General features: G+C 44.3%; 1 protein-coding gene across 1 annotated transcript; it reads right to left on the bottom strand.

Annotated features, from left to right (window-relative positions):
* Positions 1–1,736: 1,736 nt before the first annotated feature.
* LOC136504631 (uncharacterized) lies at positions 1,737–7,138 on the bottom strand. Its single transcript, XM_066499589.1, has 8 exons — positions 6,922–7,138; positions 6,632–6,797; positions 5,286–5,396; positions 4,971–5,105; positions 3,917–4,021; positions 2,943–3,112; positions 2,755–2,854; positions 1,737–2,286 (listed from the first exon to the last, which is right to left on the bottom strand). Exons 1-8 carry the CDS (start codon positions 7,035–7,037, stop codon positions 2,044–2,046), a joined length of 1,146 nt encoding a protein of 381 aa, XP_066355686.1. The 5' UTR covers positions 7,038–7,138; the 3' UTR covers positions 1,737–2,043.
* Between the last annotated feature and the right edge of the window lie 15,842 nt (positions 7,139–22,980).

Below are 22,980 nucleotides of genomic sequence, written 5' to 3'. Positions count from 1 at the left end.
TTTATACAGTGTAACCTGATTTAGTTACCATTTTGCACTACCACTGGTTGAAGCAAACATCATGTAAATCCTAGAATAAATCTAAAAAAAGACCATGCTAAGTCAAGTGAAGGATTTGAACGTGGGCGAACAGGCTTCACCATAGAAAATCTAAACAGCCAAGCTATACTCCGTTCGCCACTGTATGCTATGTTGAATAATAGAATGAAAAATATAGCAAAATGTATTAGATTTTAATCTACAATGATGAAAACTGCATCTGAGAGGAAAATGAACATTATGAGGTGGACACATCACGGCACCATCACCACCACCAACTAGACCAGATACACTAAATACAGCACCCCAAATATGGTGTACCTTCGCAAATCCAATATCCATATACATTCCATCAAGCCTCCCTGCCTCACCATTTTGCTAAATACATTACGCATCAAGAGATAAAACTCTCCGTGTCTCCGATAAAATTCTTCCTCCATTTGTCGACATCCGAACAAATCATAGAATAAAGTAGAACGATACACGGGTTGTTTTTCTTTTTAATCACACCACTTGTTGCTGCTGCTGAAGCTGTTTCCTTAGCTCCTTGCGCAATATCTTGCCCGATGGGGCCTTGGGGATCTTGTCGACGAAGGTCACTTCCCGGACCTTCTTGTAGTAGATAACCTGGAGCAGAAGGTCCCTCAGTAAAAAGGTTGGAAAAAAAGAGAGGACAAACGCATGTATTTGTTTCTTTATTTATCTTGAGTTCTATTGCTATTCCACTGCTAATGTTCAGATTCAGCATCAGAACGTGAACTCAAAAAGAAGCAAACATTTTCTAGCTCAAGAAAATAACAGTACCTCCTTGGTCACAAATTGTTTCACGTCATCTTCGGTGAGCTCGCTCCCTTTGGCGTTGGCCACAAAGGCGACTGGGATTTCCCCGATTTCTGGCTCGACTTGTTTCCCGCAATGATCGTAAACACCATGCATCTCAACTACTGAATGAAATAGGTACCAAGCATCCATTGTTGCGCAAACCACCTAGCTAGTAAACAATATTGTATTACATGAGCCAATTTGCCAATGTTGGTTCTGGTTCAGCAAGCATATCACATACAGACGTGGAAAGCGATCACCAGCGCGCACTGGAACGAGTTTCAGGAGTCCGAACAGCCCCTTTGAATCTCATCAGTCCTCACCAGTGCACCAACGCATCATCAATTCCTGGACTCAAGAATAAACTAAGAGTGTTTGGATCCTACGACCAATAGTTAGTTACTAAAAATTAGCTAGAAACATGTTTGGATCCTCAAATAAGATCAGCTAATGTCTTACCTACCACTCTGATAACAATTAGCAGCTATTAGCTGATTTCTCTCAACAATTAGCTATTAGCTGATTTTCCCCAGCTAACACAGCTAATAGTTAGCTAGGTGGATACAAAGAGGGCATAAGAACCAAACAGCACAGCTCATATGCTTCCCCTTGTCCCGCTCCTAACAATCACACATGATTTCCAGCAAATGGGTTCACACTTCACAGATAACACATGCTGCAGCAGCACCAAGCCCATGCCACTTCCACCACCACCATTACATACAACCCACCGACACGGAATCTAAAGCACAAGGAAATAAAGCATAAAACGAAGGCACAATTCCAACCCGACCAACTTACTAATGGCAATGAAACGCTGCAAATAAGAGAGGAAAAGCATCAGATATTCGTTGAGATCTGACAAGAAAGTCATCTTAGACAGACGATACCATATCATTAGCTGACCATGGCATTGTTACGATAACATTGTCCCATTTACAATACCAAGTTACCAACTGTTTCAGTGGCCACCTATCCACAAGAGCAGGAGTCTTCACCATTGTGTTTACAGCAAAATTGTGCATCCCAGAACAAAAGGGAAACACAACAATGGTCAAACTAAACATCTCCATATTTTAAAGCTTGACAGAAACTATAGCACTAGTTACCATATCATGTAGGGCTAATTAGTAAGAGGATCTGGTTTTGAGAAGATGGTAGAAGTAACAATTGGGAGAGAGGTCAGATCCGAAGGTCTTCGATGTCTGACAACAGGGTTGCTCCACCAGCTGATCTTTCATCTGGGAGGCTAACCACCAACTGGCCACAAGCACCAGCTATGTCTTGACCCATCTGCTGGCGAACAGTGGTTCTGATGTGGTAGATGCCTTTTAGGACCTTTTGGAACTTCTTCACATTTTGGTCACTGCTTGTCTTGAAATTGCTTGATGACCCAATTGGATTGAATGGTATTAGATTGACAACCTGTTGGTAGTTTAGAGAACATATTGATCACTCCATTTCCATACAAAAAGGTGAATGTACAAGTAATGCTACCTACATATGTCTTGACCATCACTTGGTATTAATAGGCTCAGTGTACAAAAATCACACTAGTAAGTTATTGCAAAAATTTTGAGACACATAAAAACAGGAGTGGGTGACAATTTCAGAAAGACCAATCAAAGATGTGAATAATAATCAATTCAAAACACCTAGAAGAAATTTGGGGTACCAGGATTACTAAACAGAAATGTCAATTGTCAAAAGCAAACAAATAGGGAAAGATGGAAAAATAAGACTAGTGGAGGCAATACAAAATGGATTGAATAATGAACATAAGAAGTTAATGACGCAAAACTGCCTCGTTAGACATCTTGTAAAAAGAAGTGACTACAAAGGAACTAGAGCAAAGTAATAATGATAAAATGAAGTAATGTAATAGTGTCTCACCGCTTTGAACGTTTCAAGCAGTTTACCAAGCTGATGAGCATGCTCCTCCTGATCGTTAACTCCATCAAGCATAATGTACTCAATAAAGATGGTCTGCTTGCTGTGATGAAACATGAAAGTGTAATCAGAAATCAAATCTCCATGCTAACATTTTGACACTGGTAAGAGATGCATTATTGTAATCTCACCTCTCATTTTGATAGGACTGCAGCGCATTCATTAACTTTACTAAAGGAAAGGCACGTGCAGCAGGCATTATCTGACAGCGTATGTCTTGGTCAGGAGCATGCAATGACACAGCTAAATTCACCTTTGGAAGATCTGCATTGAATTTGTTGATTCCATGAATGATTCCAACCTGCAGTTGCAATGTAACAGGACGATTAACACTAGAATTTATTACAACTGCAGTAATTATTAAGAAAAATCAATCTATCAGCTTCTCTAATTCAAAAGTTCAATCTTAAAACAAACTTTTAGCAAAAAATACAGTGGCAGAACACACCATGGCTTCAAAGCTAATATGGAAAAAATCGGTTTGATAAATGAGCACATATATAAATAAAATTAACAGGCATAGAAAAGTTTTTGCCACACAACATGATGGAAACAATGAATTCTATTGTAAACCTAGAAGCAGCAATAACGTAAGTGAAAAGAAAGATTTGGCATCAGAACCACATATGTTATGTAATAACTGTATTTTAAAAAACATGATAAATGTTAACGTTTAAATTCTACAAGTGCTAGGGGCAGACCCAGTGCCGGAGGCTACCACATGAGTGGGGTCTGGGGAAGGGAAAAACCGAGGCAAGCCTTCCCCCCGCAAATCTGCAGAGAGGCTGCTTCGAACCCACGACCTGGTGACTCAGTGAGACAGCTCTCACCACTGCACCAGGCCTGCCCTTCACAATTTATACAGCTGGCCAGCTACACAATTTATCAAGTTATATTTGCACAATTGAATAAACAGTTTTTGACGGATACGCCATTGTGTGGTTTATCACAGCAGAAATTCATTAGGTCATTCAGAAGTGTACCAGCAGCCACTAAACAACATATAGTTTATAAGAATATTTCACTACTAACAAAATATAGTGCTTCAACAAAAATCTCGAGAATGTGATTTCACATGCAACGGTGATTATCCAAGTATGCTTACAGTAGATACAGTAATTCTCTTAGGTGAAAGCTGGAAAGGAGATCCTGTAAACACTCCGATTGCTTCAACCAAAGCATTATAGTTGTTCATCGGCTCCCCCATTCCCTGCATATAAATAACACCTCGCTAACCTCTGGAGGACACTAATACTGTTATAACAAACATCAAATAGAATTCACTTATCATGGTTCTTCTCAATAATGACATGACACCACCCAGTTCGAAGGATGTTCACATATGTAGATAATAATTTACAATTTTGTAAACATGCACAAACATTTAGCGACCCACAAATTTTTAGCAATCAGCAAAGCAGTGTTTCTAATTTCTATATCAAAGAATCAGCAAAGCACATAATCTATAAGTGCCAGAAAACATGAACATGAAAGAATAAACCATGTTTACTATAATAATTTAGAAACTAACTCAAACAGCATACCACTAGTTTTTGAGAATGGGAAGCCCCTATTCTATTTATAGGTAAAAAGGGATAACTGTAATACCAGCAGGAATTTTTACAAGAACCATTGTCACCACTCACCAGCAAAAGAAAAGCAGATCAACATATTGCCAGCTCAATCCATAAATCAAGCAAACTAGCTAAGAAAATTCTGGCATTCATTCTATACATGTAAACTTTGCAGGAACAATTTCCCATTTCTACAGTGGTAATACTTTCAAAATGAAGCACTGTTTGTCTGTAAGTAAATTGCCCCCAATGTAAAGTATATACAAATATCAGGGTAATAATGCTCAGTATCATCACAATGATCAAGTTAGGACTACAATCTAATGTGAGGGTGACATGTGATACTTGTTGGCAAAAGAATGGAGTAATGGATGTCATTTTCCAATCTATGAATCTTACTGAGCTTATTTGTTCACAGAATCAATGACAAAACCAAGTAACAAGTTAAATCTGGTCAGCATAATCAAGATGAAAATAACGCTACAAGGGATCACAAAAGATGCGTAATCATCGCATTCAAATGCCACAATTTTTCTTTCTTAGATAGAAATTTCAGGCAATCGCTACTACTTGAGTGAAAATTACCATGAAAACAACATTTCGGATCTGAGAATAGCGGGATGCATGGACCAGCTGCTCTACAATTTCTCCAGAAGACAGATTGCTTTTGAAGCCCATTGTTCCAGTAGCACAGAATCTGCAGCCCATCTTGCACCCAACCTGTTTAGTATTGTAGAAAGAAAGTCACCAAATAACAATAAAGTAACAAGTTTACCAAGAATCATAACACACTGATGAGAATTAAGTTATGAACAGGTCTTCTGGTAAAAGGTGTTAAACCATTAGAAACAAGTTCTTCCAGACTTGAGCACCTGACATCCAATATAGAAATATATTTACCTGTGATGACACACAAAGGGTTGAGCGCACTCCACCAGGCCGAGGCTTTCCATCATACTTCCCCAGTCGTGTGTCATATCGCATGACCACTGCCTCTACAGACTCTCCATTCTACACCACGAATTTGAAGTCCAATAAGTTGTTCTTCAATGTTAAAAAATACAAAATCTGAAAAGAAAAAACTCTTACAACAAAAAAATGACAAATTTGTGGTTAAAAACTTCTTCAATGCACAGACATAAAATAATTAGATAAACAACAGCCAAGTCAAAAAAAAAAGGAGGCGGTCTGAAGTAGAATTGTAGCTTGCAAGAAATGTTGTCCACCTGTAAGGAGTTCACTATGCAGAAAAAAGGGAGTAGAATTTAAATCGCAAAGTTACAGGCTATCTAATACAGAGGATGCTACCATAAGTCATATAACATATTATAAGGAGTGAAACCATTATATCTTGATCTATTCATTTTGAAGATGACTGAAAACTACAGATATAGAGCCAAAGGGCAAAGAAACTAAAGGATACAAGTGTGAAATATAAAATCCAAACAAGGAGAATGAAATATCAAATATATATGGCTTAAGCTGTTCATTTTTGAAGATGACTCAAACCTCCTACTATCTAGCCAAATAGCAACAGAAAATAAATGCTCCTCCACAACATTTGGTAGAGTTAATGTTAGCAACAAGTCAAGCATTTAAGTTATACTTGTCTCTCTTTTTTCTTTTTTATTCGCGGAAGGAGGAGGGGCAAAAGGCCCTGCTTGTTAGTTATACTTGTCTTTGCTATAAATATTTAATAATTGGATGGTTCAGGTGCTGCAGGTTGAATCTGTAGAAGTTAGAGTACAAGATAGTGCATATCTGTATCTTGGTGCTCCCTATTTGTATTGCAGCTCTATTACATCCAAGACACCAATAATGATGAATTTCTCTTCAAAAAGAAACATAAAACTACACAGATTAGGTATTTCAAGGTATGCTATTATCTTCCACAAACATTGGAAAACCACATAAAACACGAAACAAAAGTACTGTTTTCTAATGCCTACTCTACCAGAGACAATCAGGGTGAATTCGATCCCTAAAATAGTGCCCGTGAGGCTAATCAATTATGCATGTGTCAACCATTCCAATCCCAACGGAGTAATCGAACAAGCATATGTTTCATAAGCTCACATCACCAAGAGAAAATTTCTAATGTCCACGGACAATGAACCAAATGCAAAAGTAGCTACCGAAATAACCGGGGAGACTACAGCATATTTCCAATTTCGCATAATCCCCAAACACCAGTTGATTGCATGCTTTCGCACGCCACATGCCACATTTGTGAATGCACAAATTACCTGCAGGGAGATGAGGAGCTTGGTCGTGGTGCGGTCCTTGGAGTCCGCGGCAGCGGTTAGCGTCGACGTGGTCGGCCGGAACTTCTGCCGGAGGAGCGCGTACGCGGCCGCCGGCAGCGACGGGACGCCATCCAGGTCGCTGCACCTAGGGTTCTGAAGTACGTACCTGCGCACGCAGAGAGAATCACTCCTTAGGTTAAACAGAAAAAAAAAAACTTGGGACTTGGAGAAAGGGAGCGAGACGGGCGGAATTGTGGCATGCGCCTGTGATTTGGCGTAAAGAGGTGTACTTCCAGATGAGAGGGATGAAGTGGCCGGAGATGCCGGCCGCGGAAAACTCCGAGCGGATGTAGGCGGCGTCGAAGACGGAACGGCGCGACGACGTCGCCCTCGATGACGACGCCATTGGGGCCCGAAGGAGGAAGTGTAAGGGACGCGGCGGCCGGCGGGGTTTGGAACTTCGGGTGCGAAATTGCGTTTGCGGCTCGAGTGGGGAGTACTGGAGAGAGTGGGGGCTCTCGTGTGGGGTTTTTGACAGGGCTTTGATCGAACCGTAGAAGTCTAAAAAGTCTACTCCACACCTCAATTATATAGTTCGGTCTACGTAACCCCTCAACCATACCTGGAACTTTTCAAAACCGTCCATTTTACCCCTCAGGCGGTTTTCAACGACGGTTGCTATAGTAACATAGATTTTGCTACAATAACGACGGTTTGCTACAGAGTCAGGGGTTTTGTCTTTTTTCTTATTTCTGCTAGATCTTTGAAAAATCATAGTAAATCACAAAAAAAATCATAAAATAGAAAATCTAATTTTGTTAGACTCCACATGACTAGATCTACACAGTAAACATATAATATGTACACTTTAGTATAAAACTTTTACTGTAGATTTATATTAATTAGAAAATCTAATTTTGTCTGTAATTAATTGGAATTTATCTATAACTAAGTTATACATGGTCCAATGAGTACGAAATTTTTATTATAGTTTAAGCATATAATAATTAACATACCATAAAAATTTCACCATAATTGGACCATAGAAGCTGCAGCTATGAATTATTCTAATTAATTACAGACAAAATTAGATTTTCCAATTAATCTAAAGCTACAGCAAAAACTTTGTACTAAAGCATACTATATTATATGTTCACTGTGTAAATCTACTCATGTGGAGTCCAACAAAATTAGATTTTCCATTTTATGATTTTTCTGTGATTTACTATGATTTTTCAAAGATTCAGCGGAAATAAGGAAAAGGCAAAACCCTGACACTGTAGCAAACCCGACGTTACTGTAGCAAAACCCCATGTTACTGTAGCACAACCGCCGCTGAAAACCGCCTGGGGTAAAATAGACAGTTTTGAAAAGTTCAGGAGGTAAATCAGACCGTTTCATAGTTGAGGGGGTTATGTAGACTACCCCCCATAGTTGAAGGGGTGGAGTAGACTTTTTCCAAGTCTAATCGAGCGCGCACTGATACTACAGTCTACAGTGTTTGTAGATATATTATTGTTATTTATTTACTAATATATATTATACACCAAATTCTAAGATATTTTAAGTTTCGTAGATATATTATTTTTTACTATATACCTAGACTAAGGTATATTTAAGTACTGTGCATAGGGGAAAAAACTCGACCCACGAGGATATAGCGGCCCCTGGACATTCTACTTATATAAGATAGAAGGATACCTTCTCACACAGATCGAGAAAACACTTAAACCTTTACTCTACACTAGGAGAAAACCTTCTCATAGAAAACCCCTAAACCTTTACTTCACACTCGGCCGGTCCTTTGACCTATGCTTTGCTATGCGATAGGTGAGGGGATTTTTTTTACCATGCGCAATTATTGCGAATGCAAGGTGGGAGTCGAACTCCCAACTTAGAGATTCTGTGGCAGAACCGCCTAATCTAATGCTCTATCAAGGGTACTTATCTTCCACTAGACATTAAGTACCCAAGCGATGACACAAAATTATGCAGTTCTATCGAGCACACACCGAGGAAAAACTCGAAAATCCATATTTTTCCATCAGGATCATAAAAGAGAGAATAAAGCTTACAATATTCTTAACTATTTCTTACATCACTTTATTACAACATTAGAGTACTTAAACAAGTTGAATGCGATAGCGAAATTAAAATAGTTTTACATGTAAAAGAGTTTATACATTTTATGTTTATATTTTTATCTTACAGCGGAGAACAACATATGATCAGAGTTACAGCGAAAATAAAGATTAATGGTGAATCATTAACATAGTGAACATTTATAAACCAGATATAATGCCATATCATAAAACTTTTCTTCTAAAAACTTTTAGTGAGGGTTATAAATAAATACTATGACCGTAGCGCGGAAGGAATCCTCTCTGAGCCCACCAGGAGGTTTCCACACACAAAAGTCGTCTACCATCCATCAGTCACCTGCAATAGGGGGAATAAAACCCTGAGTACTCGAATGTACTCAGCAAGACTTACCCGACAGGAAAAAAATAAAAGACTCCAAGGATATGCAAGGCTATCTGGCTTGTGGGTTATTGCATCTGCATAAAGTATTACTAAACGTGCGTTCTTATATTCAATTTTATTAGCAGTCATCATTAGTTCATTAACTAACCATTCTATGTAAGCACATATGCTACTTTTAAGCATATGGTAAACAATCAGAACCATTTTACCATATTTTATATTCCAGTTCTTACTATGGTGCTAGACCATAGCCAAGTCGATACCGTCTTAGAGAAACGACGATTCACGAATCAATGGCTCTGTTCGCTTCTCTTATAATTTATATTTTTTAGCTTGTTTTTTCAGCTGGAACAGTGTTTTTTCTCATAACAAATCAGCCCAAACAGTGTTTTGTTTTGTTTTTTCAGCGAAGCGAACGAGACCAATGTATCCCAGCTAGACACCCTGAAACACACGCTCCGCTTGTACACCAGACACAAATAGAACCAACTCATCCCACTCTTGTCAAGGGGTCTAGGTCACCGTCCAAACTTGGAGTCCAAGCCCTCACACTTGAGATCTGGTCTCAGTGTGGTGCTTAGACCTTTACATTTCCCTGCCTCCAATCAGTCGGTTAGGAAAGAGCCGGAACCCATGACAAGTGCGTAATGAGCATTCCCGCTTCCATAAGCAAGTATGTGCTCAGGATAATAAGTATATGACCTGACCACCATCCATAGCAATGGATGGTCCTCAATCGACACAGGCGGAACAAACGTAATCCGAGCCTCGCTCGAATGCCTAACCAAGTCCATATCTAAAGTACCATTACGTCCGATCTTCAATTATCCTCCATATATATTCCATGGGATAGTAATATAACAACAACAATAATATCTTTCCTATCTCTCGCGAGTGATAGATAATCACTCGACTTCTACTGGAATCTTTTAGCATAGCAATCTACACGATCTTGACATACTAGTAGGACTCATAGGGTAAGCATATATATATATATATATATATATATATATATATATATATATATATATATATATATATATATATATATATATATATATGCAAGTGGTTTTCATTCAACTCCTTAAAACTTAATGCACAAGCATAAAATAAAATGTAGAATAATAGGGGTTATGCACCAGGGCTTGCCTGAGTAAGATATAACTAAGGGTTAGCACTCCATCGTGGTGACACTATCATCAAGACACCATCTTTTCTGCTACCCCGGATGACTCCGTGATCCATCATTGTTCCTATTATGATATACATGGATGCAACGCAGAGATGTAATTAATCAATGGCAACCGCAACTCAAAGAATGCGATTACGCCTCGTAAGCTAACGAGATAGTTCTAATAAATAACGTGCTAGGCTCATTTTATTGATTAAATATATATTTGAACTAGGGCTCATTTAACTACTTTAGCAAACTAATTATTATGGAGCCACAAAAATTAGAGAGGGCACCTAATAATATGAAGATTTTACTGTTAAATTTGTAAAGCCAACACTATTACCAATTTATCACAACAATTCCTGCAAATTTATATTTTAACAATATTAAGCACATCAAATTAATTAGATCACTCTTGAAAATACTATGAAACTATATGAATAAAATATACTAGCAAATAGATCATAATTTTAGATACTGAACAAAATTAGTTTCATAATTTTTTGTTAACTATACCAATTTATATCGAATTTAAAAGCTAGTCTTAGAAACTAAATTAGAAACGCCTTAGAAAAAGAAAAAAGGCCGGTGGCCATCCAATTGGCCCAGCAGCCCGGCTTGGCCCAACGTGGGGCGTGGGTGCGTAGCAGGCCGGCTCAGCAACGGCCCAAGGCGGGGAGCCCGCACGCGACGGTGGCTTTGCAGAAAAGCCCCCAAGCTTCTAGGTAATAGTTTGACTACCATGTGCACTATTTCTACCAGCAACAACTTTGCAAACAAGCCCTCGGGTGTTTCCACTTGTACCACGAGAAGGTCCCTGGGGATCCCCACACTCGCCGGCACGGTGGCCGATGGCATAGGGCGATTACGCCAGGCAACCTAGGCGCGCTACGATGAAAGTAAGGGGCCGACCACCATCTACGGCTAAACACACAAGGATGGGTGGCTGTTAAGAACTCATAGATGTACTAGCACGAGCGGTAGCAGTGAGCAGTTATCTGCAAAAGCAGCGCGGCCGTTCCGACGACCTAGGGCACTAACGGAGAGGTAGAGACAGCGGGGAAGCACCAAAAACTCACCGAGGACCGAGCTGCGGTGACGATTGAAACTAGGAAGTGCTAAGGTGGTCTGGCCACATGCGCCCACACCACGCGGCGGTGCTCCGAGCATGGCACCAGCGCATCATCTGTAACACCTCTAGTGTTACGAGCTCGTTTAGCACCGAGATTTAGGCCTAAGAAAAATTTCCAAAACGAGTTTCTTAGATTTTTTATTTAAAACATACTTGAAGTGATAAGGGAATCATGTGTGACTCAGTTTTGTGGACTCGAATCAATGTCAAGTTAAATTACTCAATGCATAAAGATATTTAGGAATGTTCGATAACGATTCTAGCAAGTAAATGACGAGTGGCTTGTTTTGTTGGATTGAGCATGAAAACAATTTTTATAAACAAAATAAAATATAACTTGTAATTAGAACGTAAATAAAAATTGGAAGTGCAAGTTAGTAGTTAAAAGTGCAACTATTGATGTGGCGTGTGGATGTTGTTCCATGGTATGTTCGATAGCTAAAAAATCGAAATTAAAAATTTAAAAACCATCTTATCGCGTCAACGGTAAAAATCAGAAATTATATTTTAAAGCGTTGTTATGATGATTTGTTTTACGCAAAAATAATTACATAGCACCCTAATATTTTATACCATGGCTTGGTATGGAGTATGAGCTCATCAGCGGTTTTTGCGTCTCTTAAAAATTCGTGCGCATCACTACTGACCGTCGTACGGCTTAACCTACGGTCGCCATGTATACTGCCTGCCAGCCGTCTGGGTGATGTGGTGCTTCGCCTACCGCACGACCCACCTAACCACGGAGGAGCTGGCTGCCTTTACGTCCCACCAGGTTTGAGTCGTCAAGTCTATGCGCTAGTGTGACGACGGTGGTGCGTCCCCCTACTTTGAATCAGTCATCTGATTTGTTGCGACATGTCGCCGTGTCCCTACCACTTGCTGCTCGCATCATCCCGTCGCTCTACAAAGCTGTCGAAGCACGCCATCATGTCCCTATGTTAATGAAGTTGGTCGAACCCTCGCGTTGTTTTCCTCCTTCCTTTTCTATTTCTGCTTGCCTCTGTCTCTGATTGTCCTTGCCTGTCGCTGCTATCTGCCTCTATGCTGGGCCGAGCACCCGTTTTGGCGGCGCTCGTCGTCGCTGCGTCCCCTCCCGCCCGTCGTTTCCCCTTTCCCTTTGCGTGTGCACAAGCGGCTCTACCTCGCCTCCTCTCCTCCGCGCGCAGTGCCACCCCTAATTCTTCCTCCCGCATCGCGTGCTCTCACGCTGTTGGCCGTCGTGCCCACCCCGATCCGTCGTGTGACTGCCACCGCGCCCTAGAGCGTCGTCACTAGGTTTTTTCCATCGCGTGTGTGCCGAGCCACGCACCTCCCCATGCTGCTCCACCTCTGGCCACAGCACCACACTGCTCTCCTCCCACTCACTGAAGCCCGCGCGCGATTTCGCCTCGCCTCGCTCCTCCACGCCCACCATAGTCGTTTCCACCGCCGCCACCGTGCGCATGAGCGCACCAGGTCTGCCTGGAGCCTTGCAGCCGCCCTGCCAGCACGACCGCTTCCTTCGCCTACCGCCATGCACGCGAGCGCGCTTGGGCCCGTGTTGCCCCACAGCCGCCCCACCGAGCGCACAGCCTGCTTTTCGACGGTCGTTAATGGCAAACCGCACCACCACCTCACCGCTGGTGTGCTCTCACCACGGAGCCACCTGGTCCTGAGTGTCGGCGCACGTGAGCGGGGCACCATGCTTCTGCTCTTGCCGAGTCACGTCCTCCAGCAGGTGCGCCCACCATCGGGCAAGCCGTGAGGCTACCTCCCCACCGCCGTCGACGAGCGCATGGCCGGATTCGACCGCCGGCCGGTTTCCCCCTGTCGTGCTTTGGTTTGAGGAAGGAGAGAAGGTGAGAAATCAAAATAGAGAATGTTTTAGGGTTTGTTTTGCAAAAATGCTAGACTCGTAGGTTTACAAATAAGGGCGTAGTTAAATGCAGGTAAACTAAGGGGCCTCATCGCTAAAGTGTCGTTGCTGCGCCGCGCGTGGGCTGGCTTGCTGGGCCGCTTGAGTCCACACGCTGGGCCAGTCGATCACCATCGTCCTCACACTGGGTCGGCTTGTGTCGCCCGCCTGGGCCACTGTCCGCGCGCCCCGCCTAGGCCGTCGCACCCTTTACTATGCCACTGGGCCACGCTTGGCTAGCAGGCCGCGCGCGGCTGCTGGTCCATTTTATCGCCGGCCTTTCCATTTTCTAAATGCTTTTCTAATATATGTTTCTAGTTAACTTGTAAAATCAATATAAAATGGTATAGGAATCCAAAAATTGTGAAACTAATTTTCTTGGGTTCCTAAAATCAAGATCTATTTGTTAGCATAATTTGTTCACCTAGTTTTAAGATGTTTCTAGGGTTGCTCTAATTGATTTAGAATGCTTAATATTATGAAAATGTAAATGTAGGTATTTTTGTGGTAAAATGATGATAGTGTTGACTCTAAAAATTTTACAGTAAACTACTAATATTGTTAGCTGCTCATTGTAATTTTTATAGCATAATAATAATTAGTTTGCTAGGTTAACTATTGAGCCCTAGTTTGGATATATATTAATTTAATGAAATAGATAAAGAAATGCCTTGGGGTTTCATGACTAAGGCAATTGTTGGGGAGTAACGCCTTATTCGACGACATGGATACGTAGTCTAGGTATGGTCATCGTTAGAACTAGCTTGTTAACTTGAAAGACATAAATCATATTTTACGAGTCACGGTTGCAGTTGATTAATTACGTCTTTGCATTGTATCACATTGCATATCATAATAGGGACATCGATGGATTGTGGAGTCATCGGAATTTGCTGGAGAAATGGTGCTTTTGGAGATCATGTCGCCATGATGAAAAGCTAACTTTTGGTTATATCTTACCCAGGCAAGCCTCGGTGTATAACCTCTACTTTTATGCACTTTAAATTATATTTCTGCATTAAGTTTTAAGGAGTTGAATGAAACCCACTTGCATATAAATCTTTATCCTATGAGTCTTACTAGTATGACAAGATCGTGTAGATTACTATGCTACAGGACTCCGGTAGAAGTCGAGTGATTGCCTGTCACTCGCGAGAGATAGGAAATATATTACTGTATTATTATCACTTGGAAAATATAAATGGTGAAAATGAAAAATGGTGATAGGGTAGGGATACAATTTGGTATTAGTGGGTGTAAGAGGTTGTGTCTTGTGACCAACAGGGCATAACTTGGTTACACTGTTTTCCCTGTCTGTGTTGGTTAAGGACCGACCATTGCATTGGGTTCTAGGTAGGTCACAGATTTATTATCCCAAGCACTTACTTAGGTATGGGCGCAAGGAAGACTTGTTACTCTCTTGTCATGGGGGCATTGATTCATGAATTGTCGGGTGATCCGGTACGACTTGTCTATGATCCAGCACCATAGTAAGAACTGAAAGATAAAAGATGGTAAAAGAAAATCTAATTGCTTACCACCTGCTTAAAAGTAGCACTGGTGCTTACATAGAATGGTTAGTTAATGAACTAATGCACTGCTAATAAAAAACAAATATAAGGACGCACTTTTAGTAATGCTCCTACAGATGCAATAAACCCATAAGCCAGATAGCCTTACATATCCTTGGAGTCTTTTCTTTCCTCCTATCGCATAAGTCTTGCTGAGTACAATTGAGTACTTAGGGTTTTATTTCCCCCTGCTGCAGGTGACAGGTGGATGCTAGAGCTGACCCTTATGTGTGGATTCCTTCTGGTGGGCTGAGCGAGGATTCCTTTACGCTGCGATCATAGTCTTATTTATAACTCTCACTAGATGTTGTTTTATATGAAAGTTTTATAATCTGTTGTTATAGTTTATATATCAACGCTTCATCATTTCATGAATAGATATTTATTTCTGCTATAATTCTGATCACATGTTTATATTTCGCTGTTAAATTAAATTATTCATAACTCTGATAACCAGATTATATTCCGCTATTAAAATCAATAAATGTTATACTCTGATGTTGTATTAAAAGTCATATAAGAAATGGTTAATAATGATGTTGTATTAGGCGGTTCTGCCACATCACCGCACCCACGGTGGAAACCCGGGCCAACCTGACACGAGCACCAGCTAGAGGAGATCAACATGAGTCCAGAAACACCACCAATTAGGTTCTCCCCCATAGATTGGGACTTACCCCCAACCCACTGGCTGCGGCGGCGCTCATGGCCGGCGGTGGGCAAAACCTAAAATTGGCCACAGCCAGACCACTGCTGGACCCGACAGGAATGGGGCGTCTAGTCAACTCCTCATGCTACTCACTAGCACAAGGAATTGGGCTAAGAAGTCTTAAGCTGGTGATTATGAAGGGGGGAGAGAGAGCGGTGCATCGCCACTGCTACATCGCATGAAGCGACCCCGACAAAGGTTACCTAGCCATGACCCGATAGGGTACGACAACGTGAGGACAGGGCCATATGAGTGAGGGCAGGAGGCGCGCCGGTTAGTGCTTGCATGGAGCCAAGAGGGGTGCCAGCGCGGGGAGCACTAAAACATAGTAGCCAGGCCGAAGCGGGGTCACCGGCGTCAGTTAGCGGGACAGAGCAAGCAGAGAGGCATCACCATCACCCTGTGGCTAGGGTCGGTTGACCCAGACGCGGCGAGCAGCGACATAGACCCACGGTAGGTGAATCATAGGGCGGGGCGACCACCATACGAGCATGGCAATGATGGCCACAGCCTCGGCTCGACCTCGTGCGTGTCTCAGCGTTCAAGGTTGCGCGTGCACGCGATGACAGTGGGGAACAAGCGACAATGGCATCACGACAACGCATCGCAGCGCGGTGACGTAGCAGCGTCACCGGTGCAGCGCGGTGGCACAGTGCTCGTGCGCACGCAAGGCCTAGGCACAACTCGACCGACTCGACAATGGTGGCTATGGCTAGCTCGGCCCGACACGTAGCACGGGGGGCAACGATAATACGACCACCGGTAAGGCCATGAGTGATGTGGTGCGTGCTTACGGTAGTGGGTGCACCAACGCGTGATGTCGCACCCTGAGTGCGGTGACCACGCACACACGGCTAGCCAGTCCAAGGCGATGTCATGCATGTCATAGAACCGTCCAATTTATAAGAGCACAAGTATAATAGCAACCACTGAGGCAGTTAAACCATCACACTTGAGCCATATAAATCCGGTAGTCTGTCGAGTATCATGAAGAATCTTGAATCAACCAACATACAAGCCAAGATCGTACATGATTCAACATACAAGCCACATGTTACAGCAAGTTCACAAATAGTTTGTCATACATTGGAGTTCTAATATAGTTATTACAACATCAGTTTTACAGTAGCGGAAGCAACATAGTTCTGAATGACATCAACAGTAGTTTAGATACATAGCTAGTTTTCATAGTCATCTCCAACAAAAGCACAAGGGTGAGATGATATATATAGAATGACCATGCCCATGGTCCTATTCCTCATCCACTGCGGGAGCAAAGCAGTGCTTACAGTAGCCGTGGTACATCACGTTATCTGCAACAATAGGGAAATAAACCCTGAGTACGAGAAGATACTGAGCTAGACTTACCCATCAGAAACAAAAATAATAGACATCCTTTCCCTATAGGCCAATTGTACCACCCCTGGTGTTACGAGCTTGTTTAGCACCGCGATTTAGGCCTAAGAGAAATTTCTGAAACGAGTTTCTCAGATTTTTAAATTAAAACATACTTAACGTGATTAGTGTGAAAGCAAGAACTGATAAGAGAGAGAGCGCAACAGCTTTGTTTATTTTTCTTGGCATACAGCGTACTCATTGCACGGCAATTATTTACCGTCTCGTTCTCGTCATGGCGCTGCATTTCTCTGCATTGCAAGCATCCCATCCAATCGCATACAAACTGGTCCACTACGCTGGGTGTCCAAAATGAGCAAATGGTTCTACCCCCTACCCACGTTGTGTCCTCTCATCTCCCTATACGCGCACTGGTGCACCGCTTGCCAGCCACGCTGCCCTATCCCATCCTGCCTCCGCGTCGGTGATCTGGCGTGTGTATGATGTGTACCTCCCTCGTGCTGCTTCCCGCTCCTTCCTTTTCTACTACCATGGAGGAGATGCCCCAGCTTCGGTCTACCCGTTCGGTTCTGCTGCTGCTTGCTCTGACCTTGCTTGCCTTGCCTAGCTCAGCTTGTCTCCTTCTGTTGCGGCTTGTCTCAGTCTGTCCTCGCTTGTCTGGACTGCCTCTCTGCTGAGCCCAGCACCCAATTGACAGCGTCCTAGTTGCCTTGGCCTACTCCCCACGCCCCTTCTTTTCTCCTCTCCATGGTCTCTACTAAGCCTTAGCAACCACAGGCGCCGCCGTGGCATACCGCTGTCGTCGCTACCGGCACCGCACGTTGCAGGCACGCCCAAGCCATGCGTGGCTCCTCGCCCTCCTCTCAGCACCGGTGCTATTTTCCCTCCTAGCCTGTCTTGCGGTGCTGCTCGCCCTCCTCGCTTGCTCTCTCTCACTTGGCTCCTCTTCGTTGTTTGACTACGCCATCCGCCATCAGCCCCTCACGTGAGTGTGTGGGCTCCCTTGGTTTCGTGCTGGAGCCATAGCACCCCACCCTTCATCCACGCCGGGTCCGACGGTGCCGGAGGGCCTACCCTCAATTGAGTCACCACGACCCCGCACGACGCTACCCTCCACTGAGCGCCAAGGCCGCCTCACCCCATTGATGCTGGCCTATCCCCACTGACGCCCCAGCGCCACCCCTTCCCCGCTCCTTAGCGAGTACTAGCACTCTCTTCTGCTTCCTTGCGCTGGACCGAAGCCCTGGCACCGCTCCCTCCCTCTGCTTGCCTCGCGCAGGCGCCCCATGAGAGTGCGCTACTCATCCATGCTCGAGCTGCATGGAATCGCATCATGCTGCCCCCGACAGCCGTAGCTCCTCACCGCCCCCGTTGGTGTACAGCGGTGGAGCCACCGATGCCCACGGTGTCCCGGAGCTAGCCGCGCCATCGAGCTTAGGAGCATCGTCGCCTTGGCCTACTACTCAACCACCATAGCACCCTTGCCGCCACTATGCCTTGCCGCCGGTGTTGAGGGACCCGCGCCCTATAGCGCCTCTATGGCCACACCATTGCCCTTGCCCTTCGTGCGTGCGTGTGAGCACGCGTGCCCCATGACCGTGCCAAACCTCCGGCTCCATAGCACTATTCCCTTCCATGCGCTTCCTCTACGGTCTCGCCTTGCCACGGCCGTGCCGGTGCTCCGCCGATGCACGCGTGTGCGCCGAGTACGCGCTGCCTCCACCTCCGGCCGCAATCCCACTGCATTGTCGCGCCTTGTCTGCCGGCGGGATGCTCCTACTACTCTGTGTGTCTGCTCTAGGACAAGCAAGGAAGGTGTGGAGGGTATGAATCCAAGTAGAGATTTTGTACAGGATCCTTGGTGCAAAATACGAGACCCTAGTGAATAGTGCTAATGTACTATGGGTGATTTGTTAGAAGATCAGGGGCCATTCACAAATATGCCTGCGCCACTTGCCACCTGGGGCTGGCCTGCATTGTCGCCTGGGCCGCTGGCGCTGCTGGCGTTGGGCTATTGGGCCGCCTGGTCGGTAAGCCGCGCACGTCTGTGAGCCGCGCCGCGCTGCCAAACCTGCGCGCGTTTATGGGCCGCTTGCGCCTACCTCGAGTTGGGCCGTGCCTGCCTCGCCTGGGCTACCATGGCCACTGGTCCAGGTGAACTAGGCCGCTTTGGGCCCAAGGGTCTTTTCTTCTTTCTTTGGTATTTTGTTAATATTAGTAATCGGCTGGATGTTTGAAAATTCATAGTAAATAGTAGAAAAATTATAAAAATGCCAAACTAGTTTTGTTAGTCTCCTAAAATCATTATCTACCTAGTAGTGTATTTTGTTCACATAGATTCGGTATGTTTTTAGGGTTACTCTAATTATTTTAAATACTTATATTGTTAAAAGGAGAACTTGTAGGAATTTCCGTGGTAAATTGATAATAGTGTTGAATCTAAAATTTCTACAGTAGGTTCCTAGCAATATTAGGTACTCACAGTAACATTTTATTGATTAAATATATATTTGAACTAGGGCTCATTTAACTACTTTAGCAAACTAATTATTATGGAGCCACAAAAATTAGAGAGGGCACCTAATAATATGAAGATTTTACTGTTAAATTTGTAAAGCCAACACTATTACTAATTTATCACAATAATTCCTACAAATTTATATTTTAACAATATTAAGCACATCAAATTAATTAGATCACTCTTGAAAATACTATGAAACTATATGAATAAAATATACTAGCAAATAGATCATAATTTTAGATACTGAACAAAATTAGTTTCATAATTTTTTGTTAACTATACCAATTTATATCGAATTTAAAAGCTAGTCTTAGAAACTAAATTAGAAACGCCTTAGAAAAAGAAAAAAGGCCGGTGGCCATCCAATTGGCCCAGCAGCCCGGCTTGGCCCAACGTGGGGCGTGGGTGCGTAGCAGGCCGGCTCAGCAACGGCCCAAGGCGGGGAGCCCGCACGCGACGGTGGCTTTGCAGAAAAGCCCCCAAGCTTCTAGGTAATAGTTTGACTACCATGTGCACTATTTCTACCAGCAACAACTTTGCAAACAAGCCCTCGGGTGTTTCCACTTGTACCACGAGAAGGTCCCTGGGGATCCCCACACTCGCCGGCACGGTGGCCGATGGCATAGGGCGATTACGCCAGGCAACCTAGGCGCGCTACGATGAAAGTAAGGGGCCGACCACCATCTACGGCTAAACACACAAGGATGGGTGGCTGTTAAGAACTCATAGATGTACTAGCACGAGCGGTAGCAGTGAGCAGTTATCTGCAAAAGCAGCGCGGCCGTTCCGACGACCTAGGGCACTAACGGAGAGGTAGAGACAGCGGGGAAGCACCAAAAACTCACCGAGGACCGAGCTGCGGTGACGATTGAAACTAGGAAGTGCTAAGGTGGTCTGGCCACATGCGCCCACACCACGCGGCGGTGCTCCGAGCATGGCACCAGCGCATCATCTGTAACACCTCTAGTGTTACGAGCTCGTTTAGCACCGAGATTTAGGCCTAAGAAAAATTTCCAAAACGAGTTTCTTAGATTTTTTATTTAAAACATACTTGAAGTGATAAGGGAATCATGTGTGACTCAGTTTTGTGGACTCGAATCAATGTCAAGTTAAATTACTCAATGCATAAAGATATTTAGGAAATGTTCGATAACGATTCTAGCAAGTAAATGACGAGTGGCTTGTTTTGTTGGATTGAGCATGAAAACAATTTTTATAAACAAAATAAAATATAACTTGTAATTAGAACGTAAATAAAAATTGGAAGTGCAAGTTAGTAGTTAAAAGTGCAACTATTGATGTGGCGTGTGGATGTTGTTCCATGGTATGTTCGATAGCTAAAAAATCGAAATTAAAATTTAAAAACCATCTTATCGCGTCAACGGTAAAAATCAGAAATTATATTTTAAAGCGTTGTTATGATGATTTGTTTTACGCAAAAATAATTACATAGCACCCTAATATTTTATACCATGGCTTGGTATGGAGTATGAGCTCATCAGCGGTTTTTGCGTCTCTTAAAAATTCGTGCGCATCACTACTGACCGTCGTACGGCTTAACCTACGGTCGCCATGTATACTGCCTGCCAGCCGTCTGGGTGATGTGGTGCTTCGCCTACCGCACGACCCACCTAACCACGGAGGAGCTGGCTGCCTTTACGTCCCACCAGGTTTGAGTCGTCAAGTCTATGCGCTAGTGTGACGACGGTGGTGCGTCCCCCTACTTTGAATCAGTCATCTGATTTGTTGCGACATGTCGCCGTGTCCCTACCACTTGCTGCTCGCATCATCCCGTCGCTCTACAAAGCTGTCGAAGCACGCCATCATGTCCCTATGTTAATGAAGTTGGTCGAACCCTCGCGTTGTTTTCCTCCTTCCTTTTCTATTTCTGCTTGCCTCTGTCTCTGATTGTCCTTGCCTGTCGCTGCTATCTGCCTCTATGCTGGGCCGAGCACCCGTTTTGGCGGCGCTCGTCGTCGCTGCGTCCCCTCCCGCCCGTCGTTTCCCCTTTCCCTTTGCGTGTGCACAAGCGGCTCTACCTCGCCTCCTCTCCTCCGCGCGCAGTGCCACCCCTAATTCTTCCTCCCGCATCGCGTGCTCTCACGCTGTTGGCCGTCGTGCCCACCCCGATCCGTCGTGTGACTGCCACCGCGCCCTAGAGCGTCGTCACTAGGTTTTTTCCATCGCGTGTGTGCCGAGCCACGCACCTCCCCATGCTGCTCCACCTCTGGCCACAGCACCACACTGCTCTCCTCCCACTCACTGAAGCCCGCGCGCGATTTCGCCTCGCCTCGCTCCTCCACGCCCACCATAGTCGTTTCCACCGCCGCCACCGTGCGCATGAGCGCACCAGGTCTGCCTGGAGCCTTGCAGCCGCCCTGCCAGCACGACCGCTTCCTTCGCCTACCGCCATGCACGCGAGCGCGCTTGGGCCCGTGTTGCCCCACAGCCGCCCCACCGAGCGCACAGCCTGCTTTTCGACGGTCGTTAATGGCAAACCGCACCACCACCTCACCGCTGGTGTGCTCTCACCACGGAGCCACCTGGTCCTGAGTGTCGGCGCACGTGAGCGGGGCACCATGCTTCTGCTCTTGCCGAGTCACGTCCTCCAGCAGGTGCGCCCACCATCGGGCAAGCCGTGAGGCTACCTCCCCACCGCCGTCGACGAGCGCATGGCCGGATTCGACCGCCGGCCGGTTTCCCCCTGTCGTGCTTTGGTTTGAGGAAGGAGAGAAGGTGAGAAATCAAAATAGAGAATGTTTTAGGGTTTGTTTTGCAAAAATGCTAGACTCGTAGGTTTACAAATAAGGGCGTAGTTAAATGCAGGTAAACTAAGGGGCCTCATCGCTAAAGTGTCGTTGCTGCGCCGCGCGTGGGCTGGCTTGCTGGGCCGCTTGAGTCCACACGCTGGGCCAGTCGATCACCATCGTCCTCACACTGGGTCGGCTTGTGTCGCCCGCCTGGGCCACTGTCCGCGCGCCCCGCCTAGGCCGTCGCACCCTTTACTATGCCACTGGGCCACGCTTGGCTAGCAGGCCGCGCGCGGCTGCTGGTCCATTTTATCGCCGGCCTTTCCATTTTCTAAATGCTTTTCTAATATATGTTTCTAGTTAACTTGTAAAATCAATATAAAATGGTATAGGAATCCAAAAATTGTGAAACTAATTTTCTTGGGTTCCTAAAATCAAGATCTATTTGTTAGCATAATTTGTTCACCTAGTTTTAAGATGTTTCTAGGGTTGCTCTAATTGATTTAGAATGCTTAATATTATGAAAATGTAAATGTAGGTATTTTTGTGGTAAAATGATGATAGTGTTGACTCTAAAAATTTTACAGTAAACTACTAATATTGTTAGCTGCTCATTGTAATTTTTATAGCATAATAATAATTAGTTTGCTAGGTTAACTATTGAGCCCTAGTTTGGATATATATTAATTTAATGAAATAGATAAAGAAATGCCTTGGGGTTTCATGACTAAGGCAATTGTTGGGGAGTAACGCCTTAT

Source organism: Miscanthus floridulus, chromosome 1 (genome assembly GCF_019320115.1).
Source record: "Miscanthus floridulus cultivar M001 chromosome 1, ASM1932011v1, whole genome shotgun sequence".
Classification (NCBI taxonomy): Eukaryota; Viridiplantae; Streptophyta; class Magnoliopsida; order Poales; family Poaceae; genus Miscanthus; species Miscanthus floridulus.
This window is presented reverse-complemented; position numbering and strand designations above follow the sequence as displayed.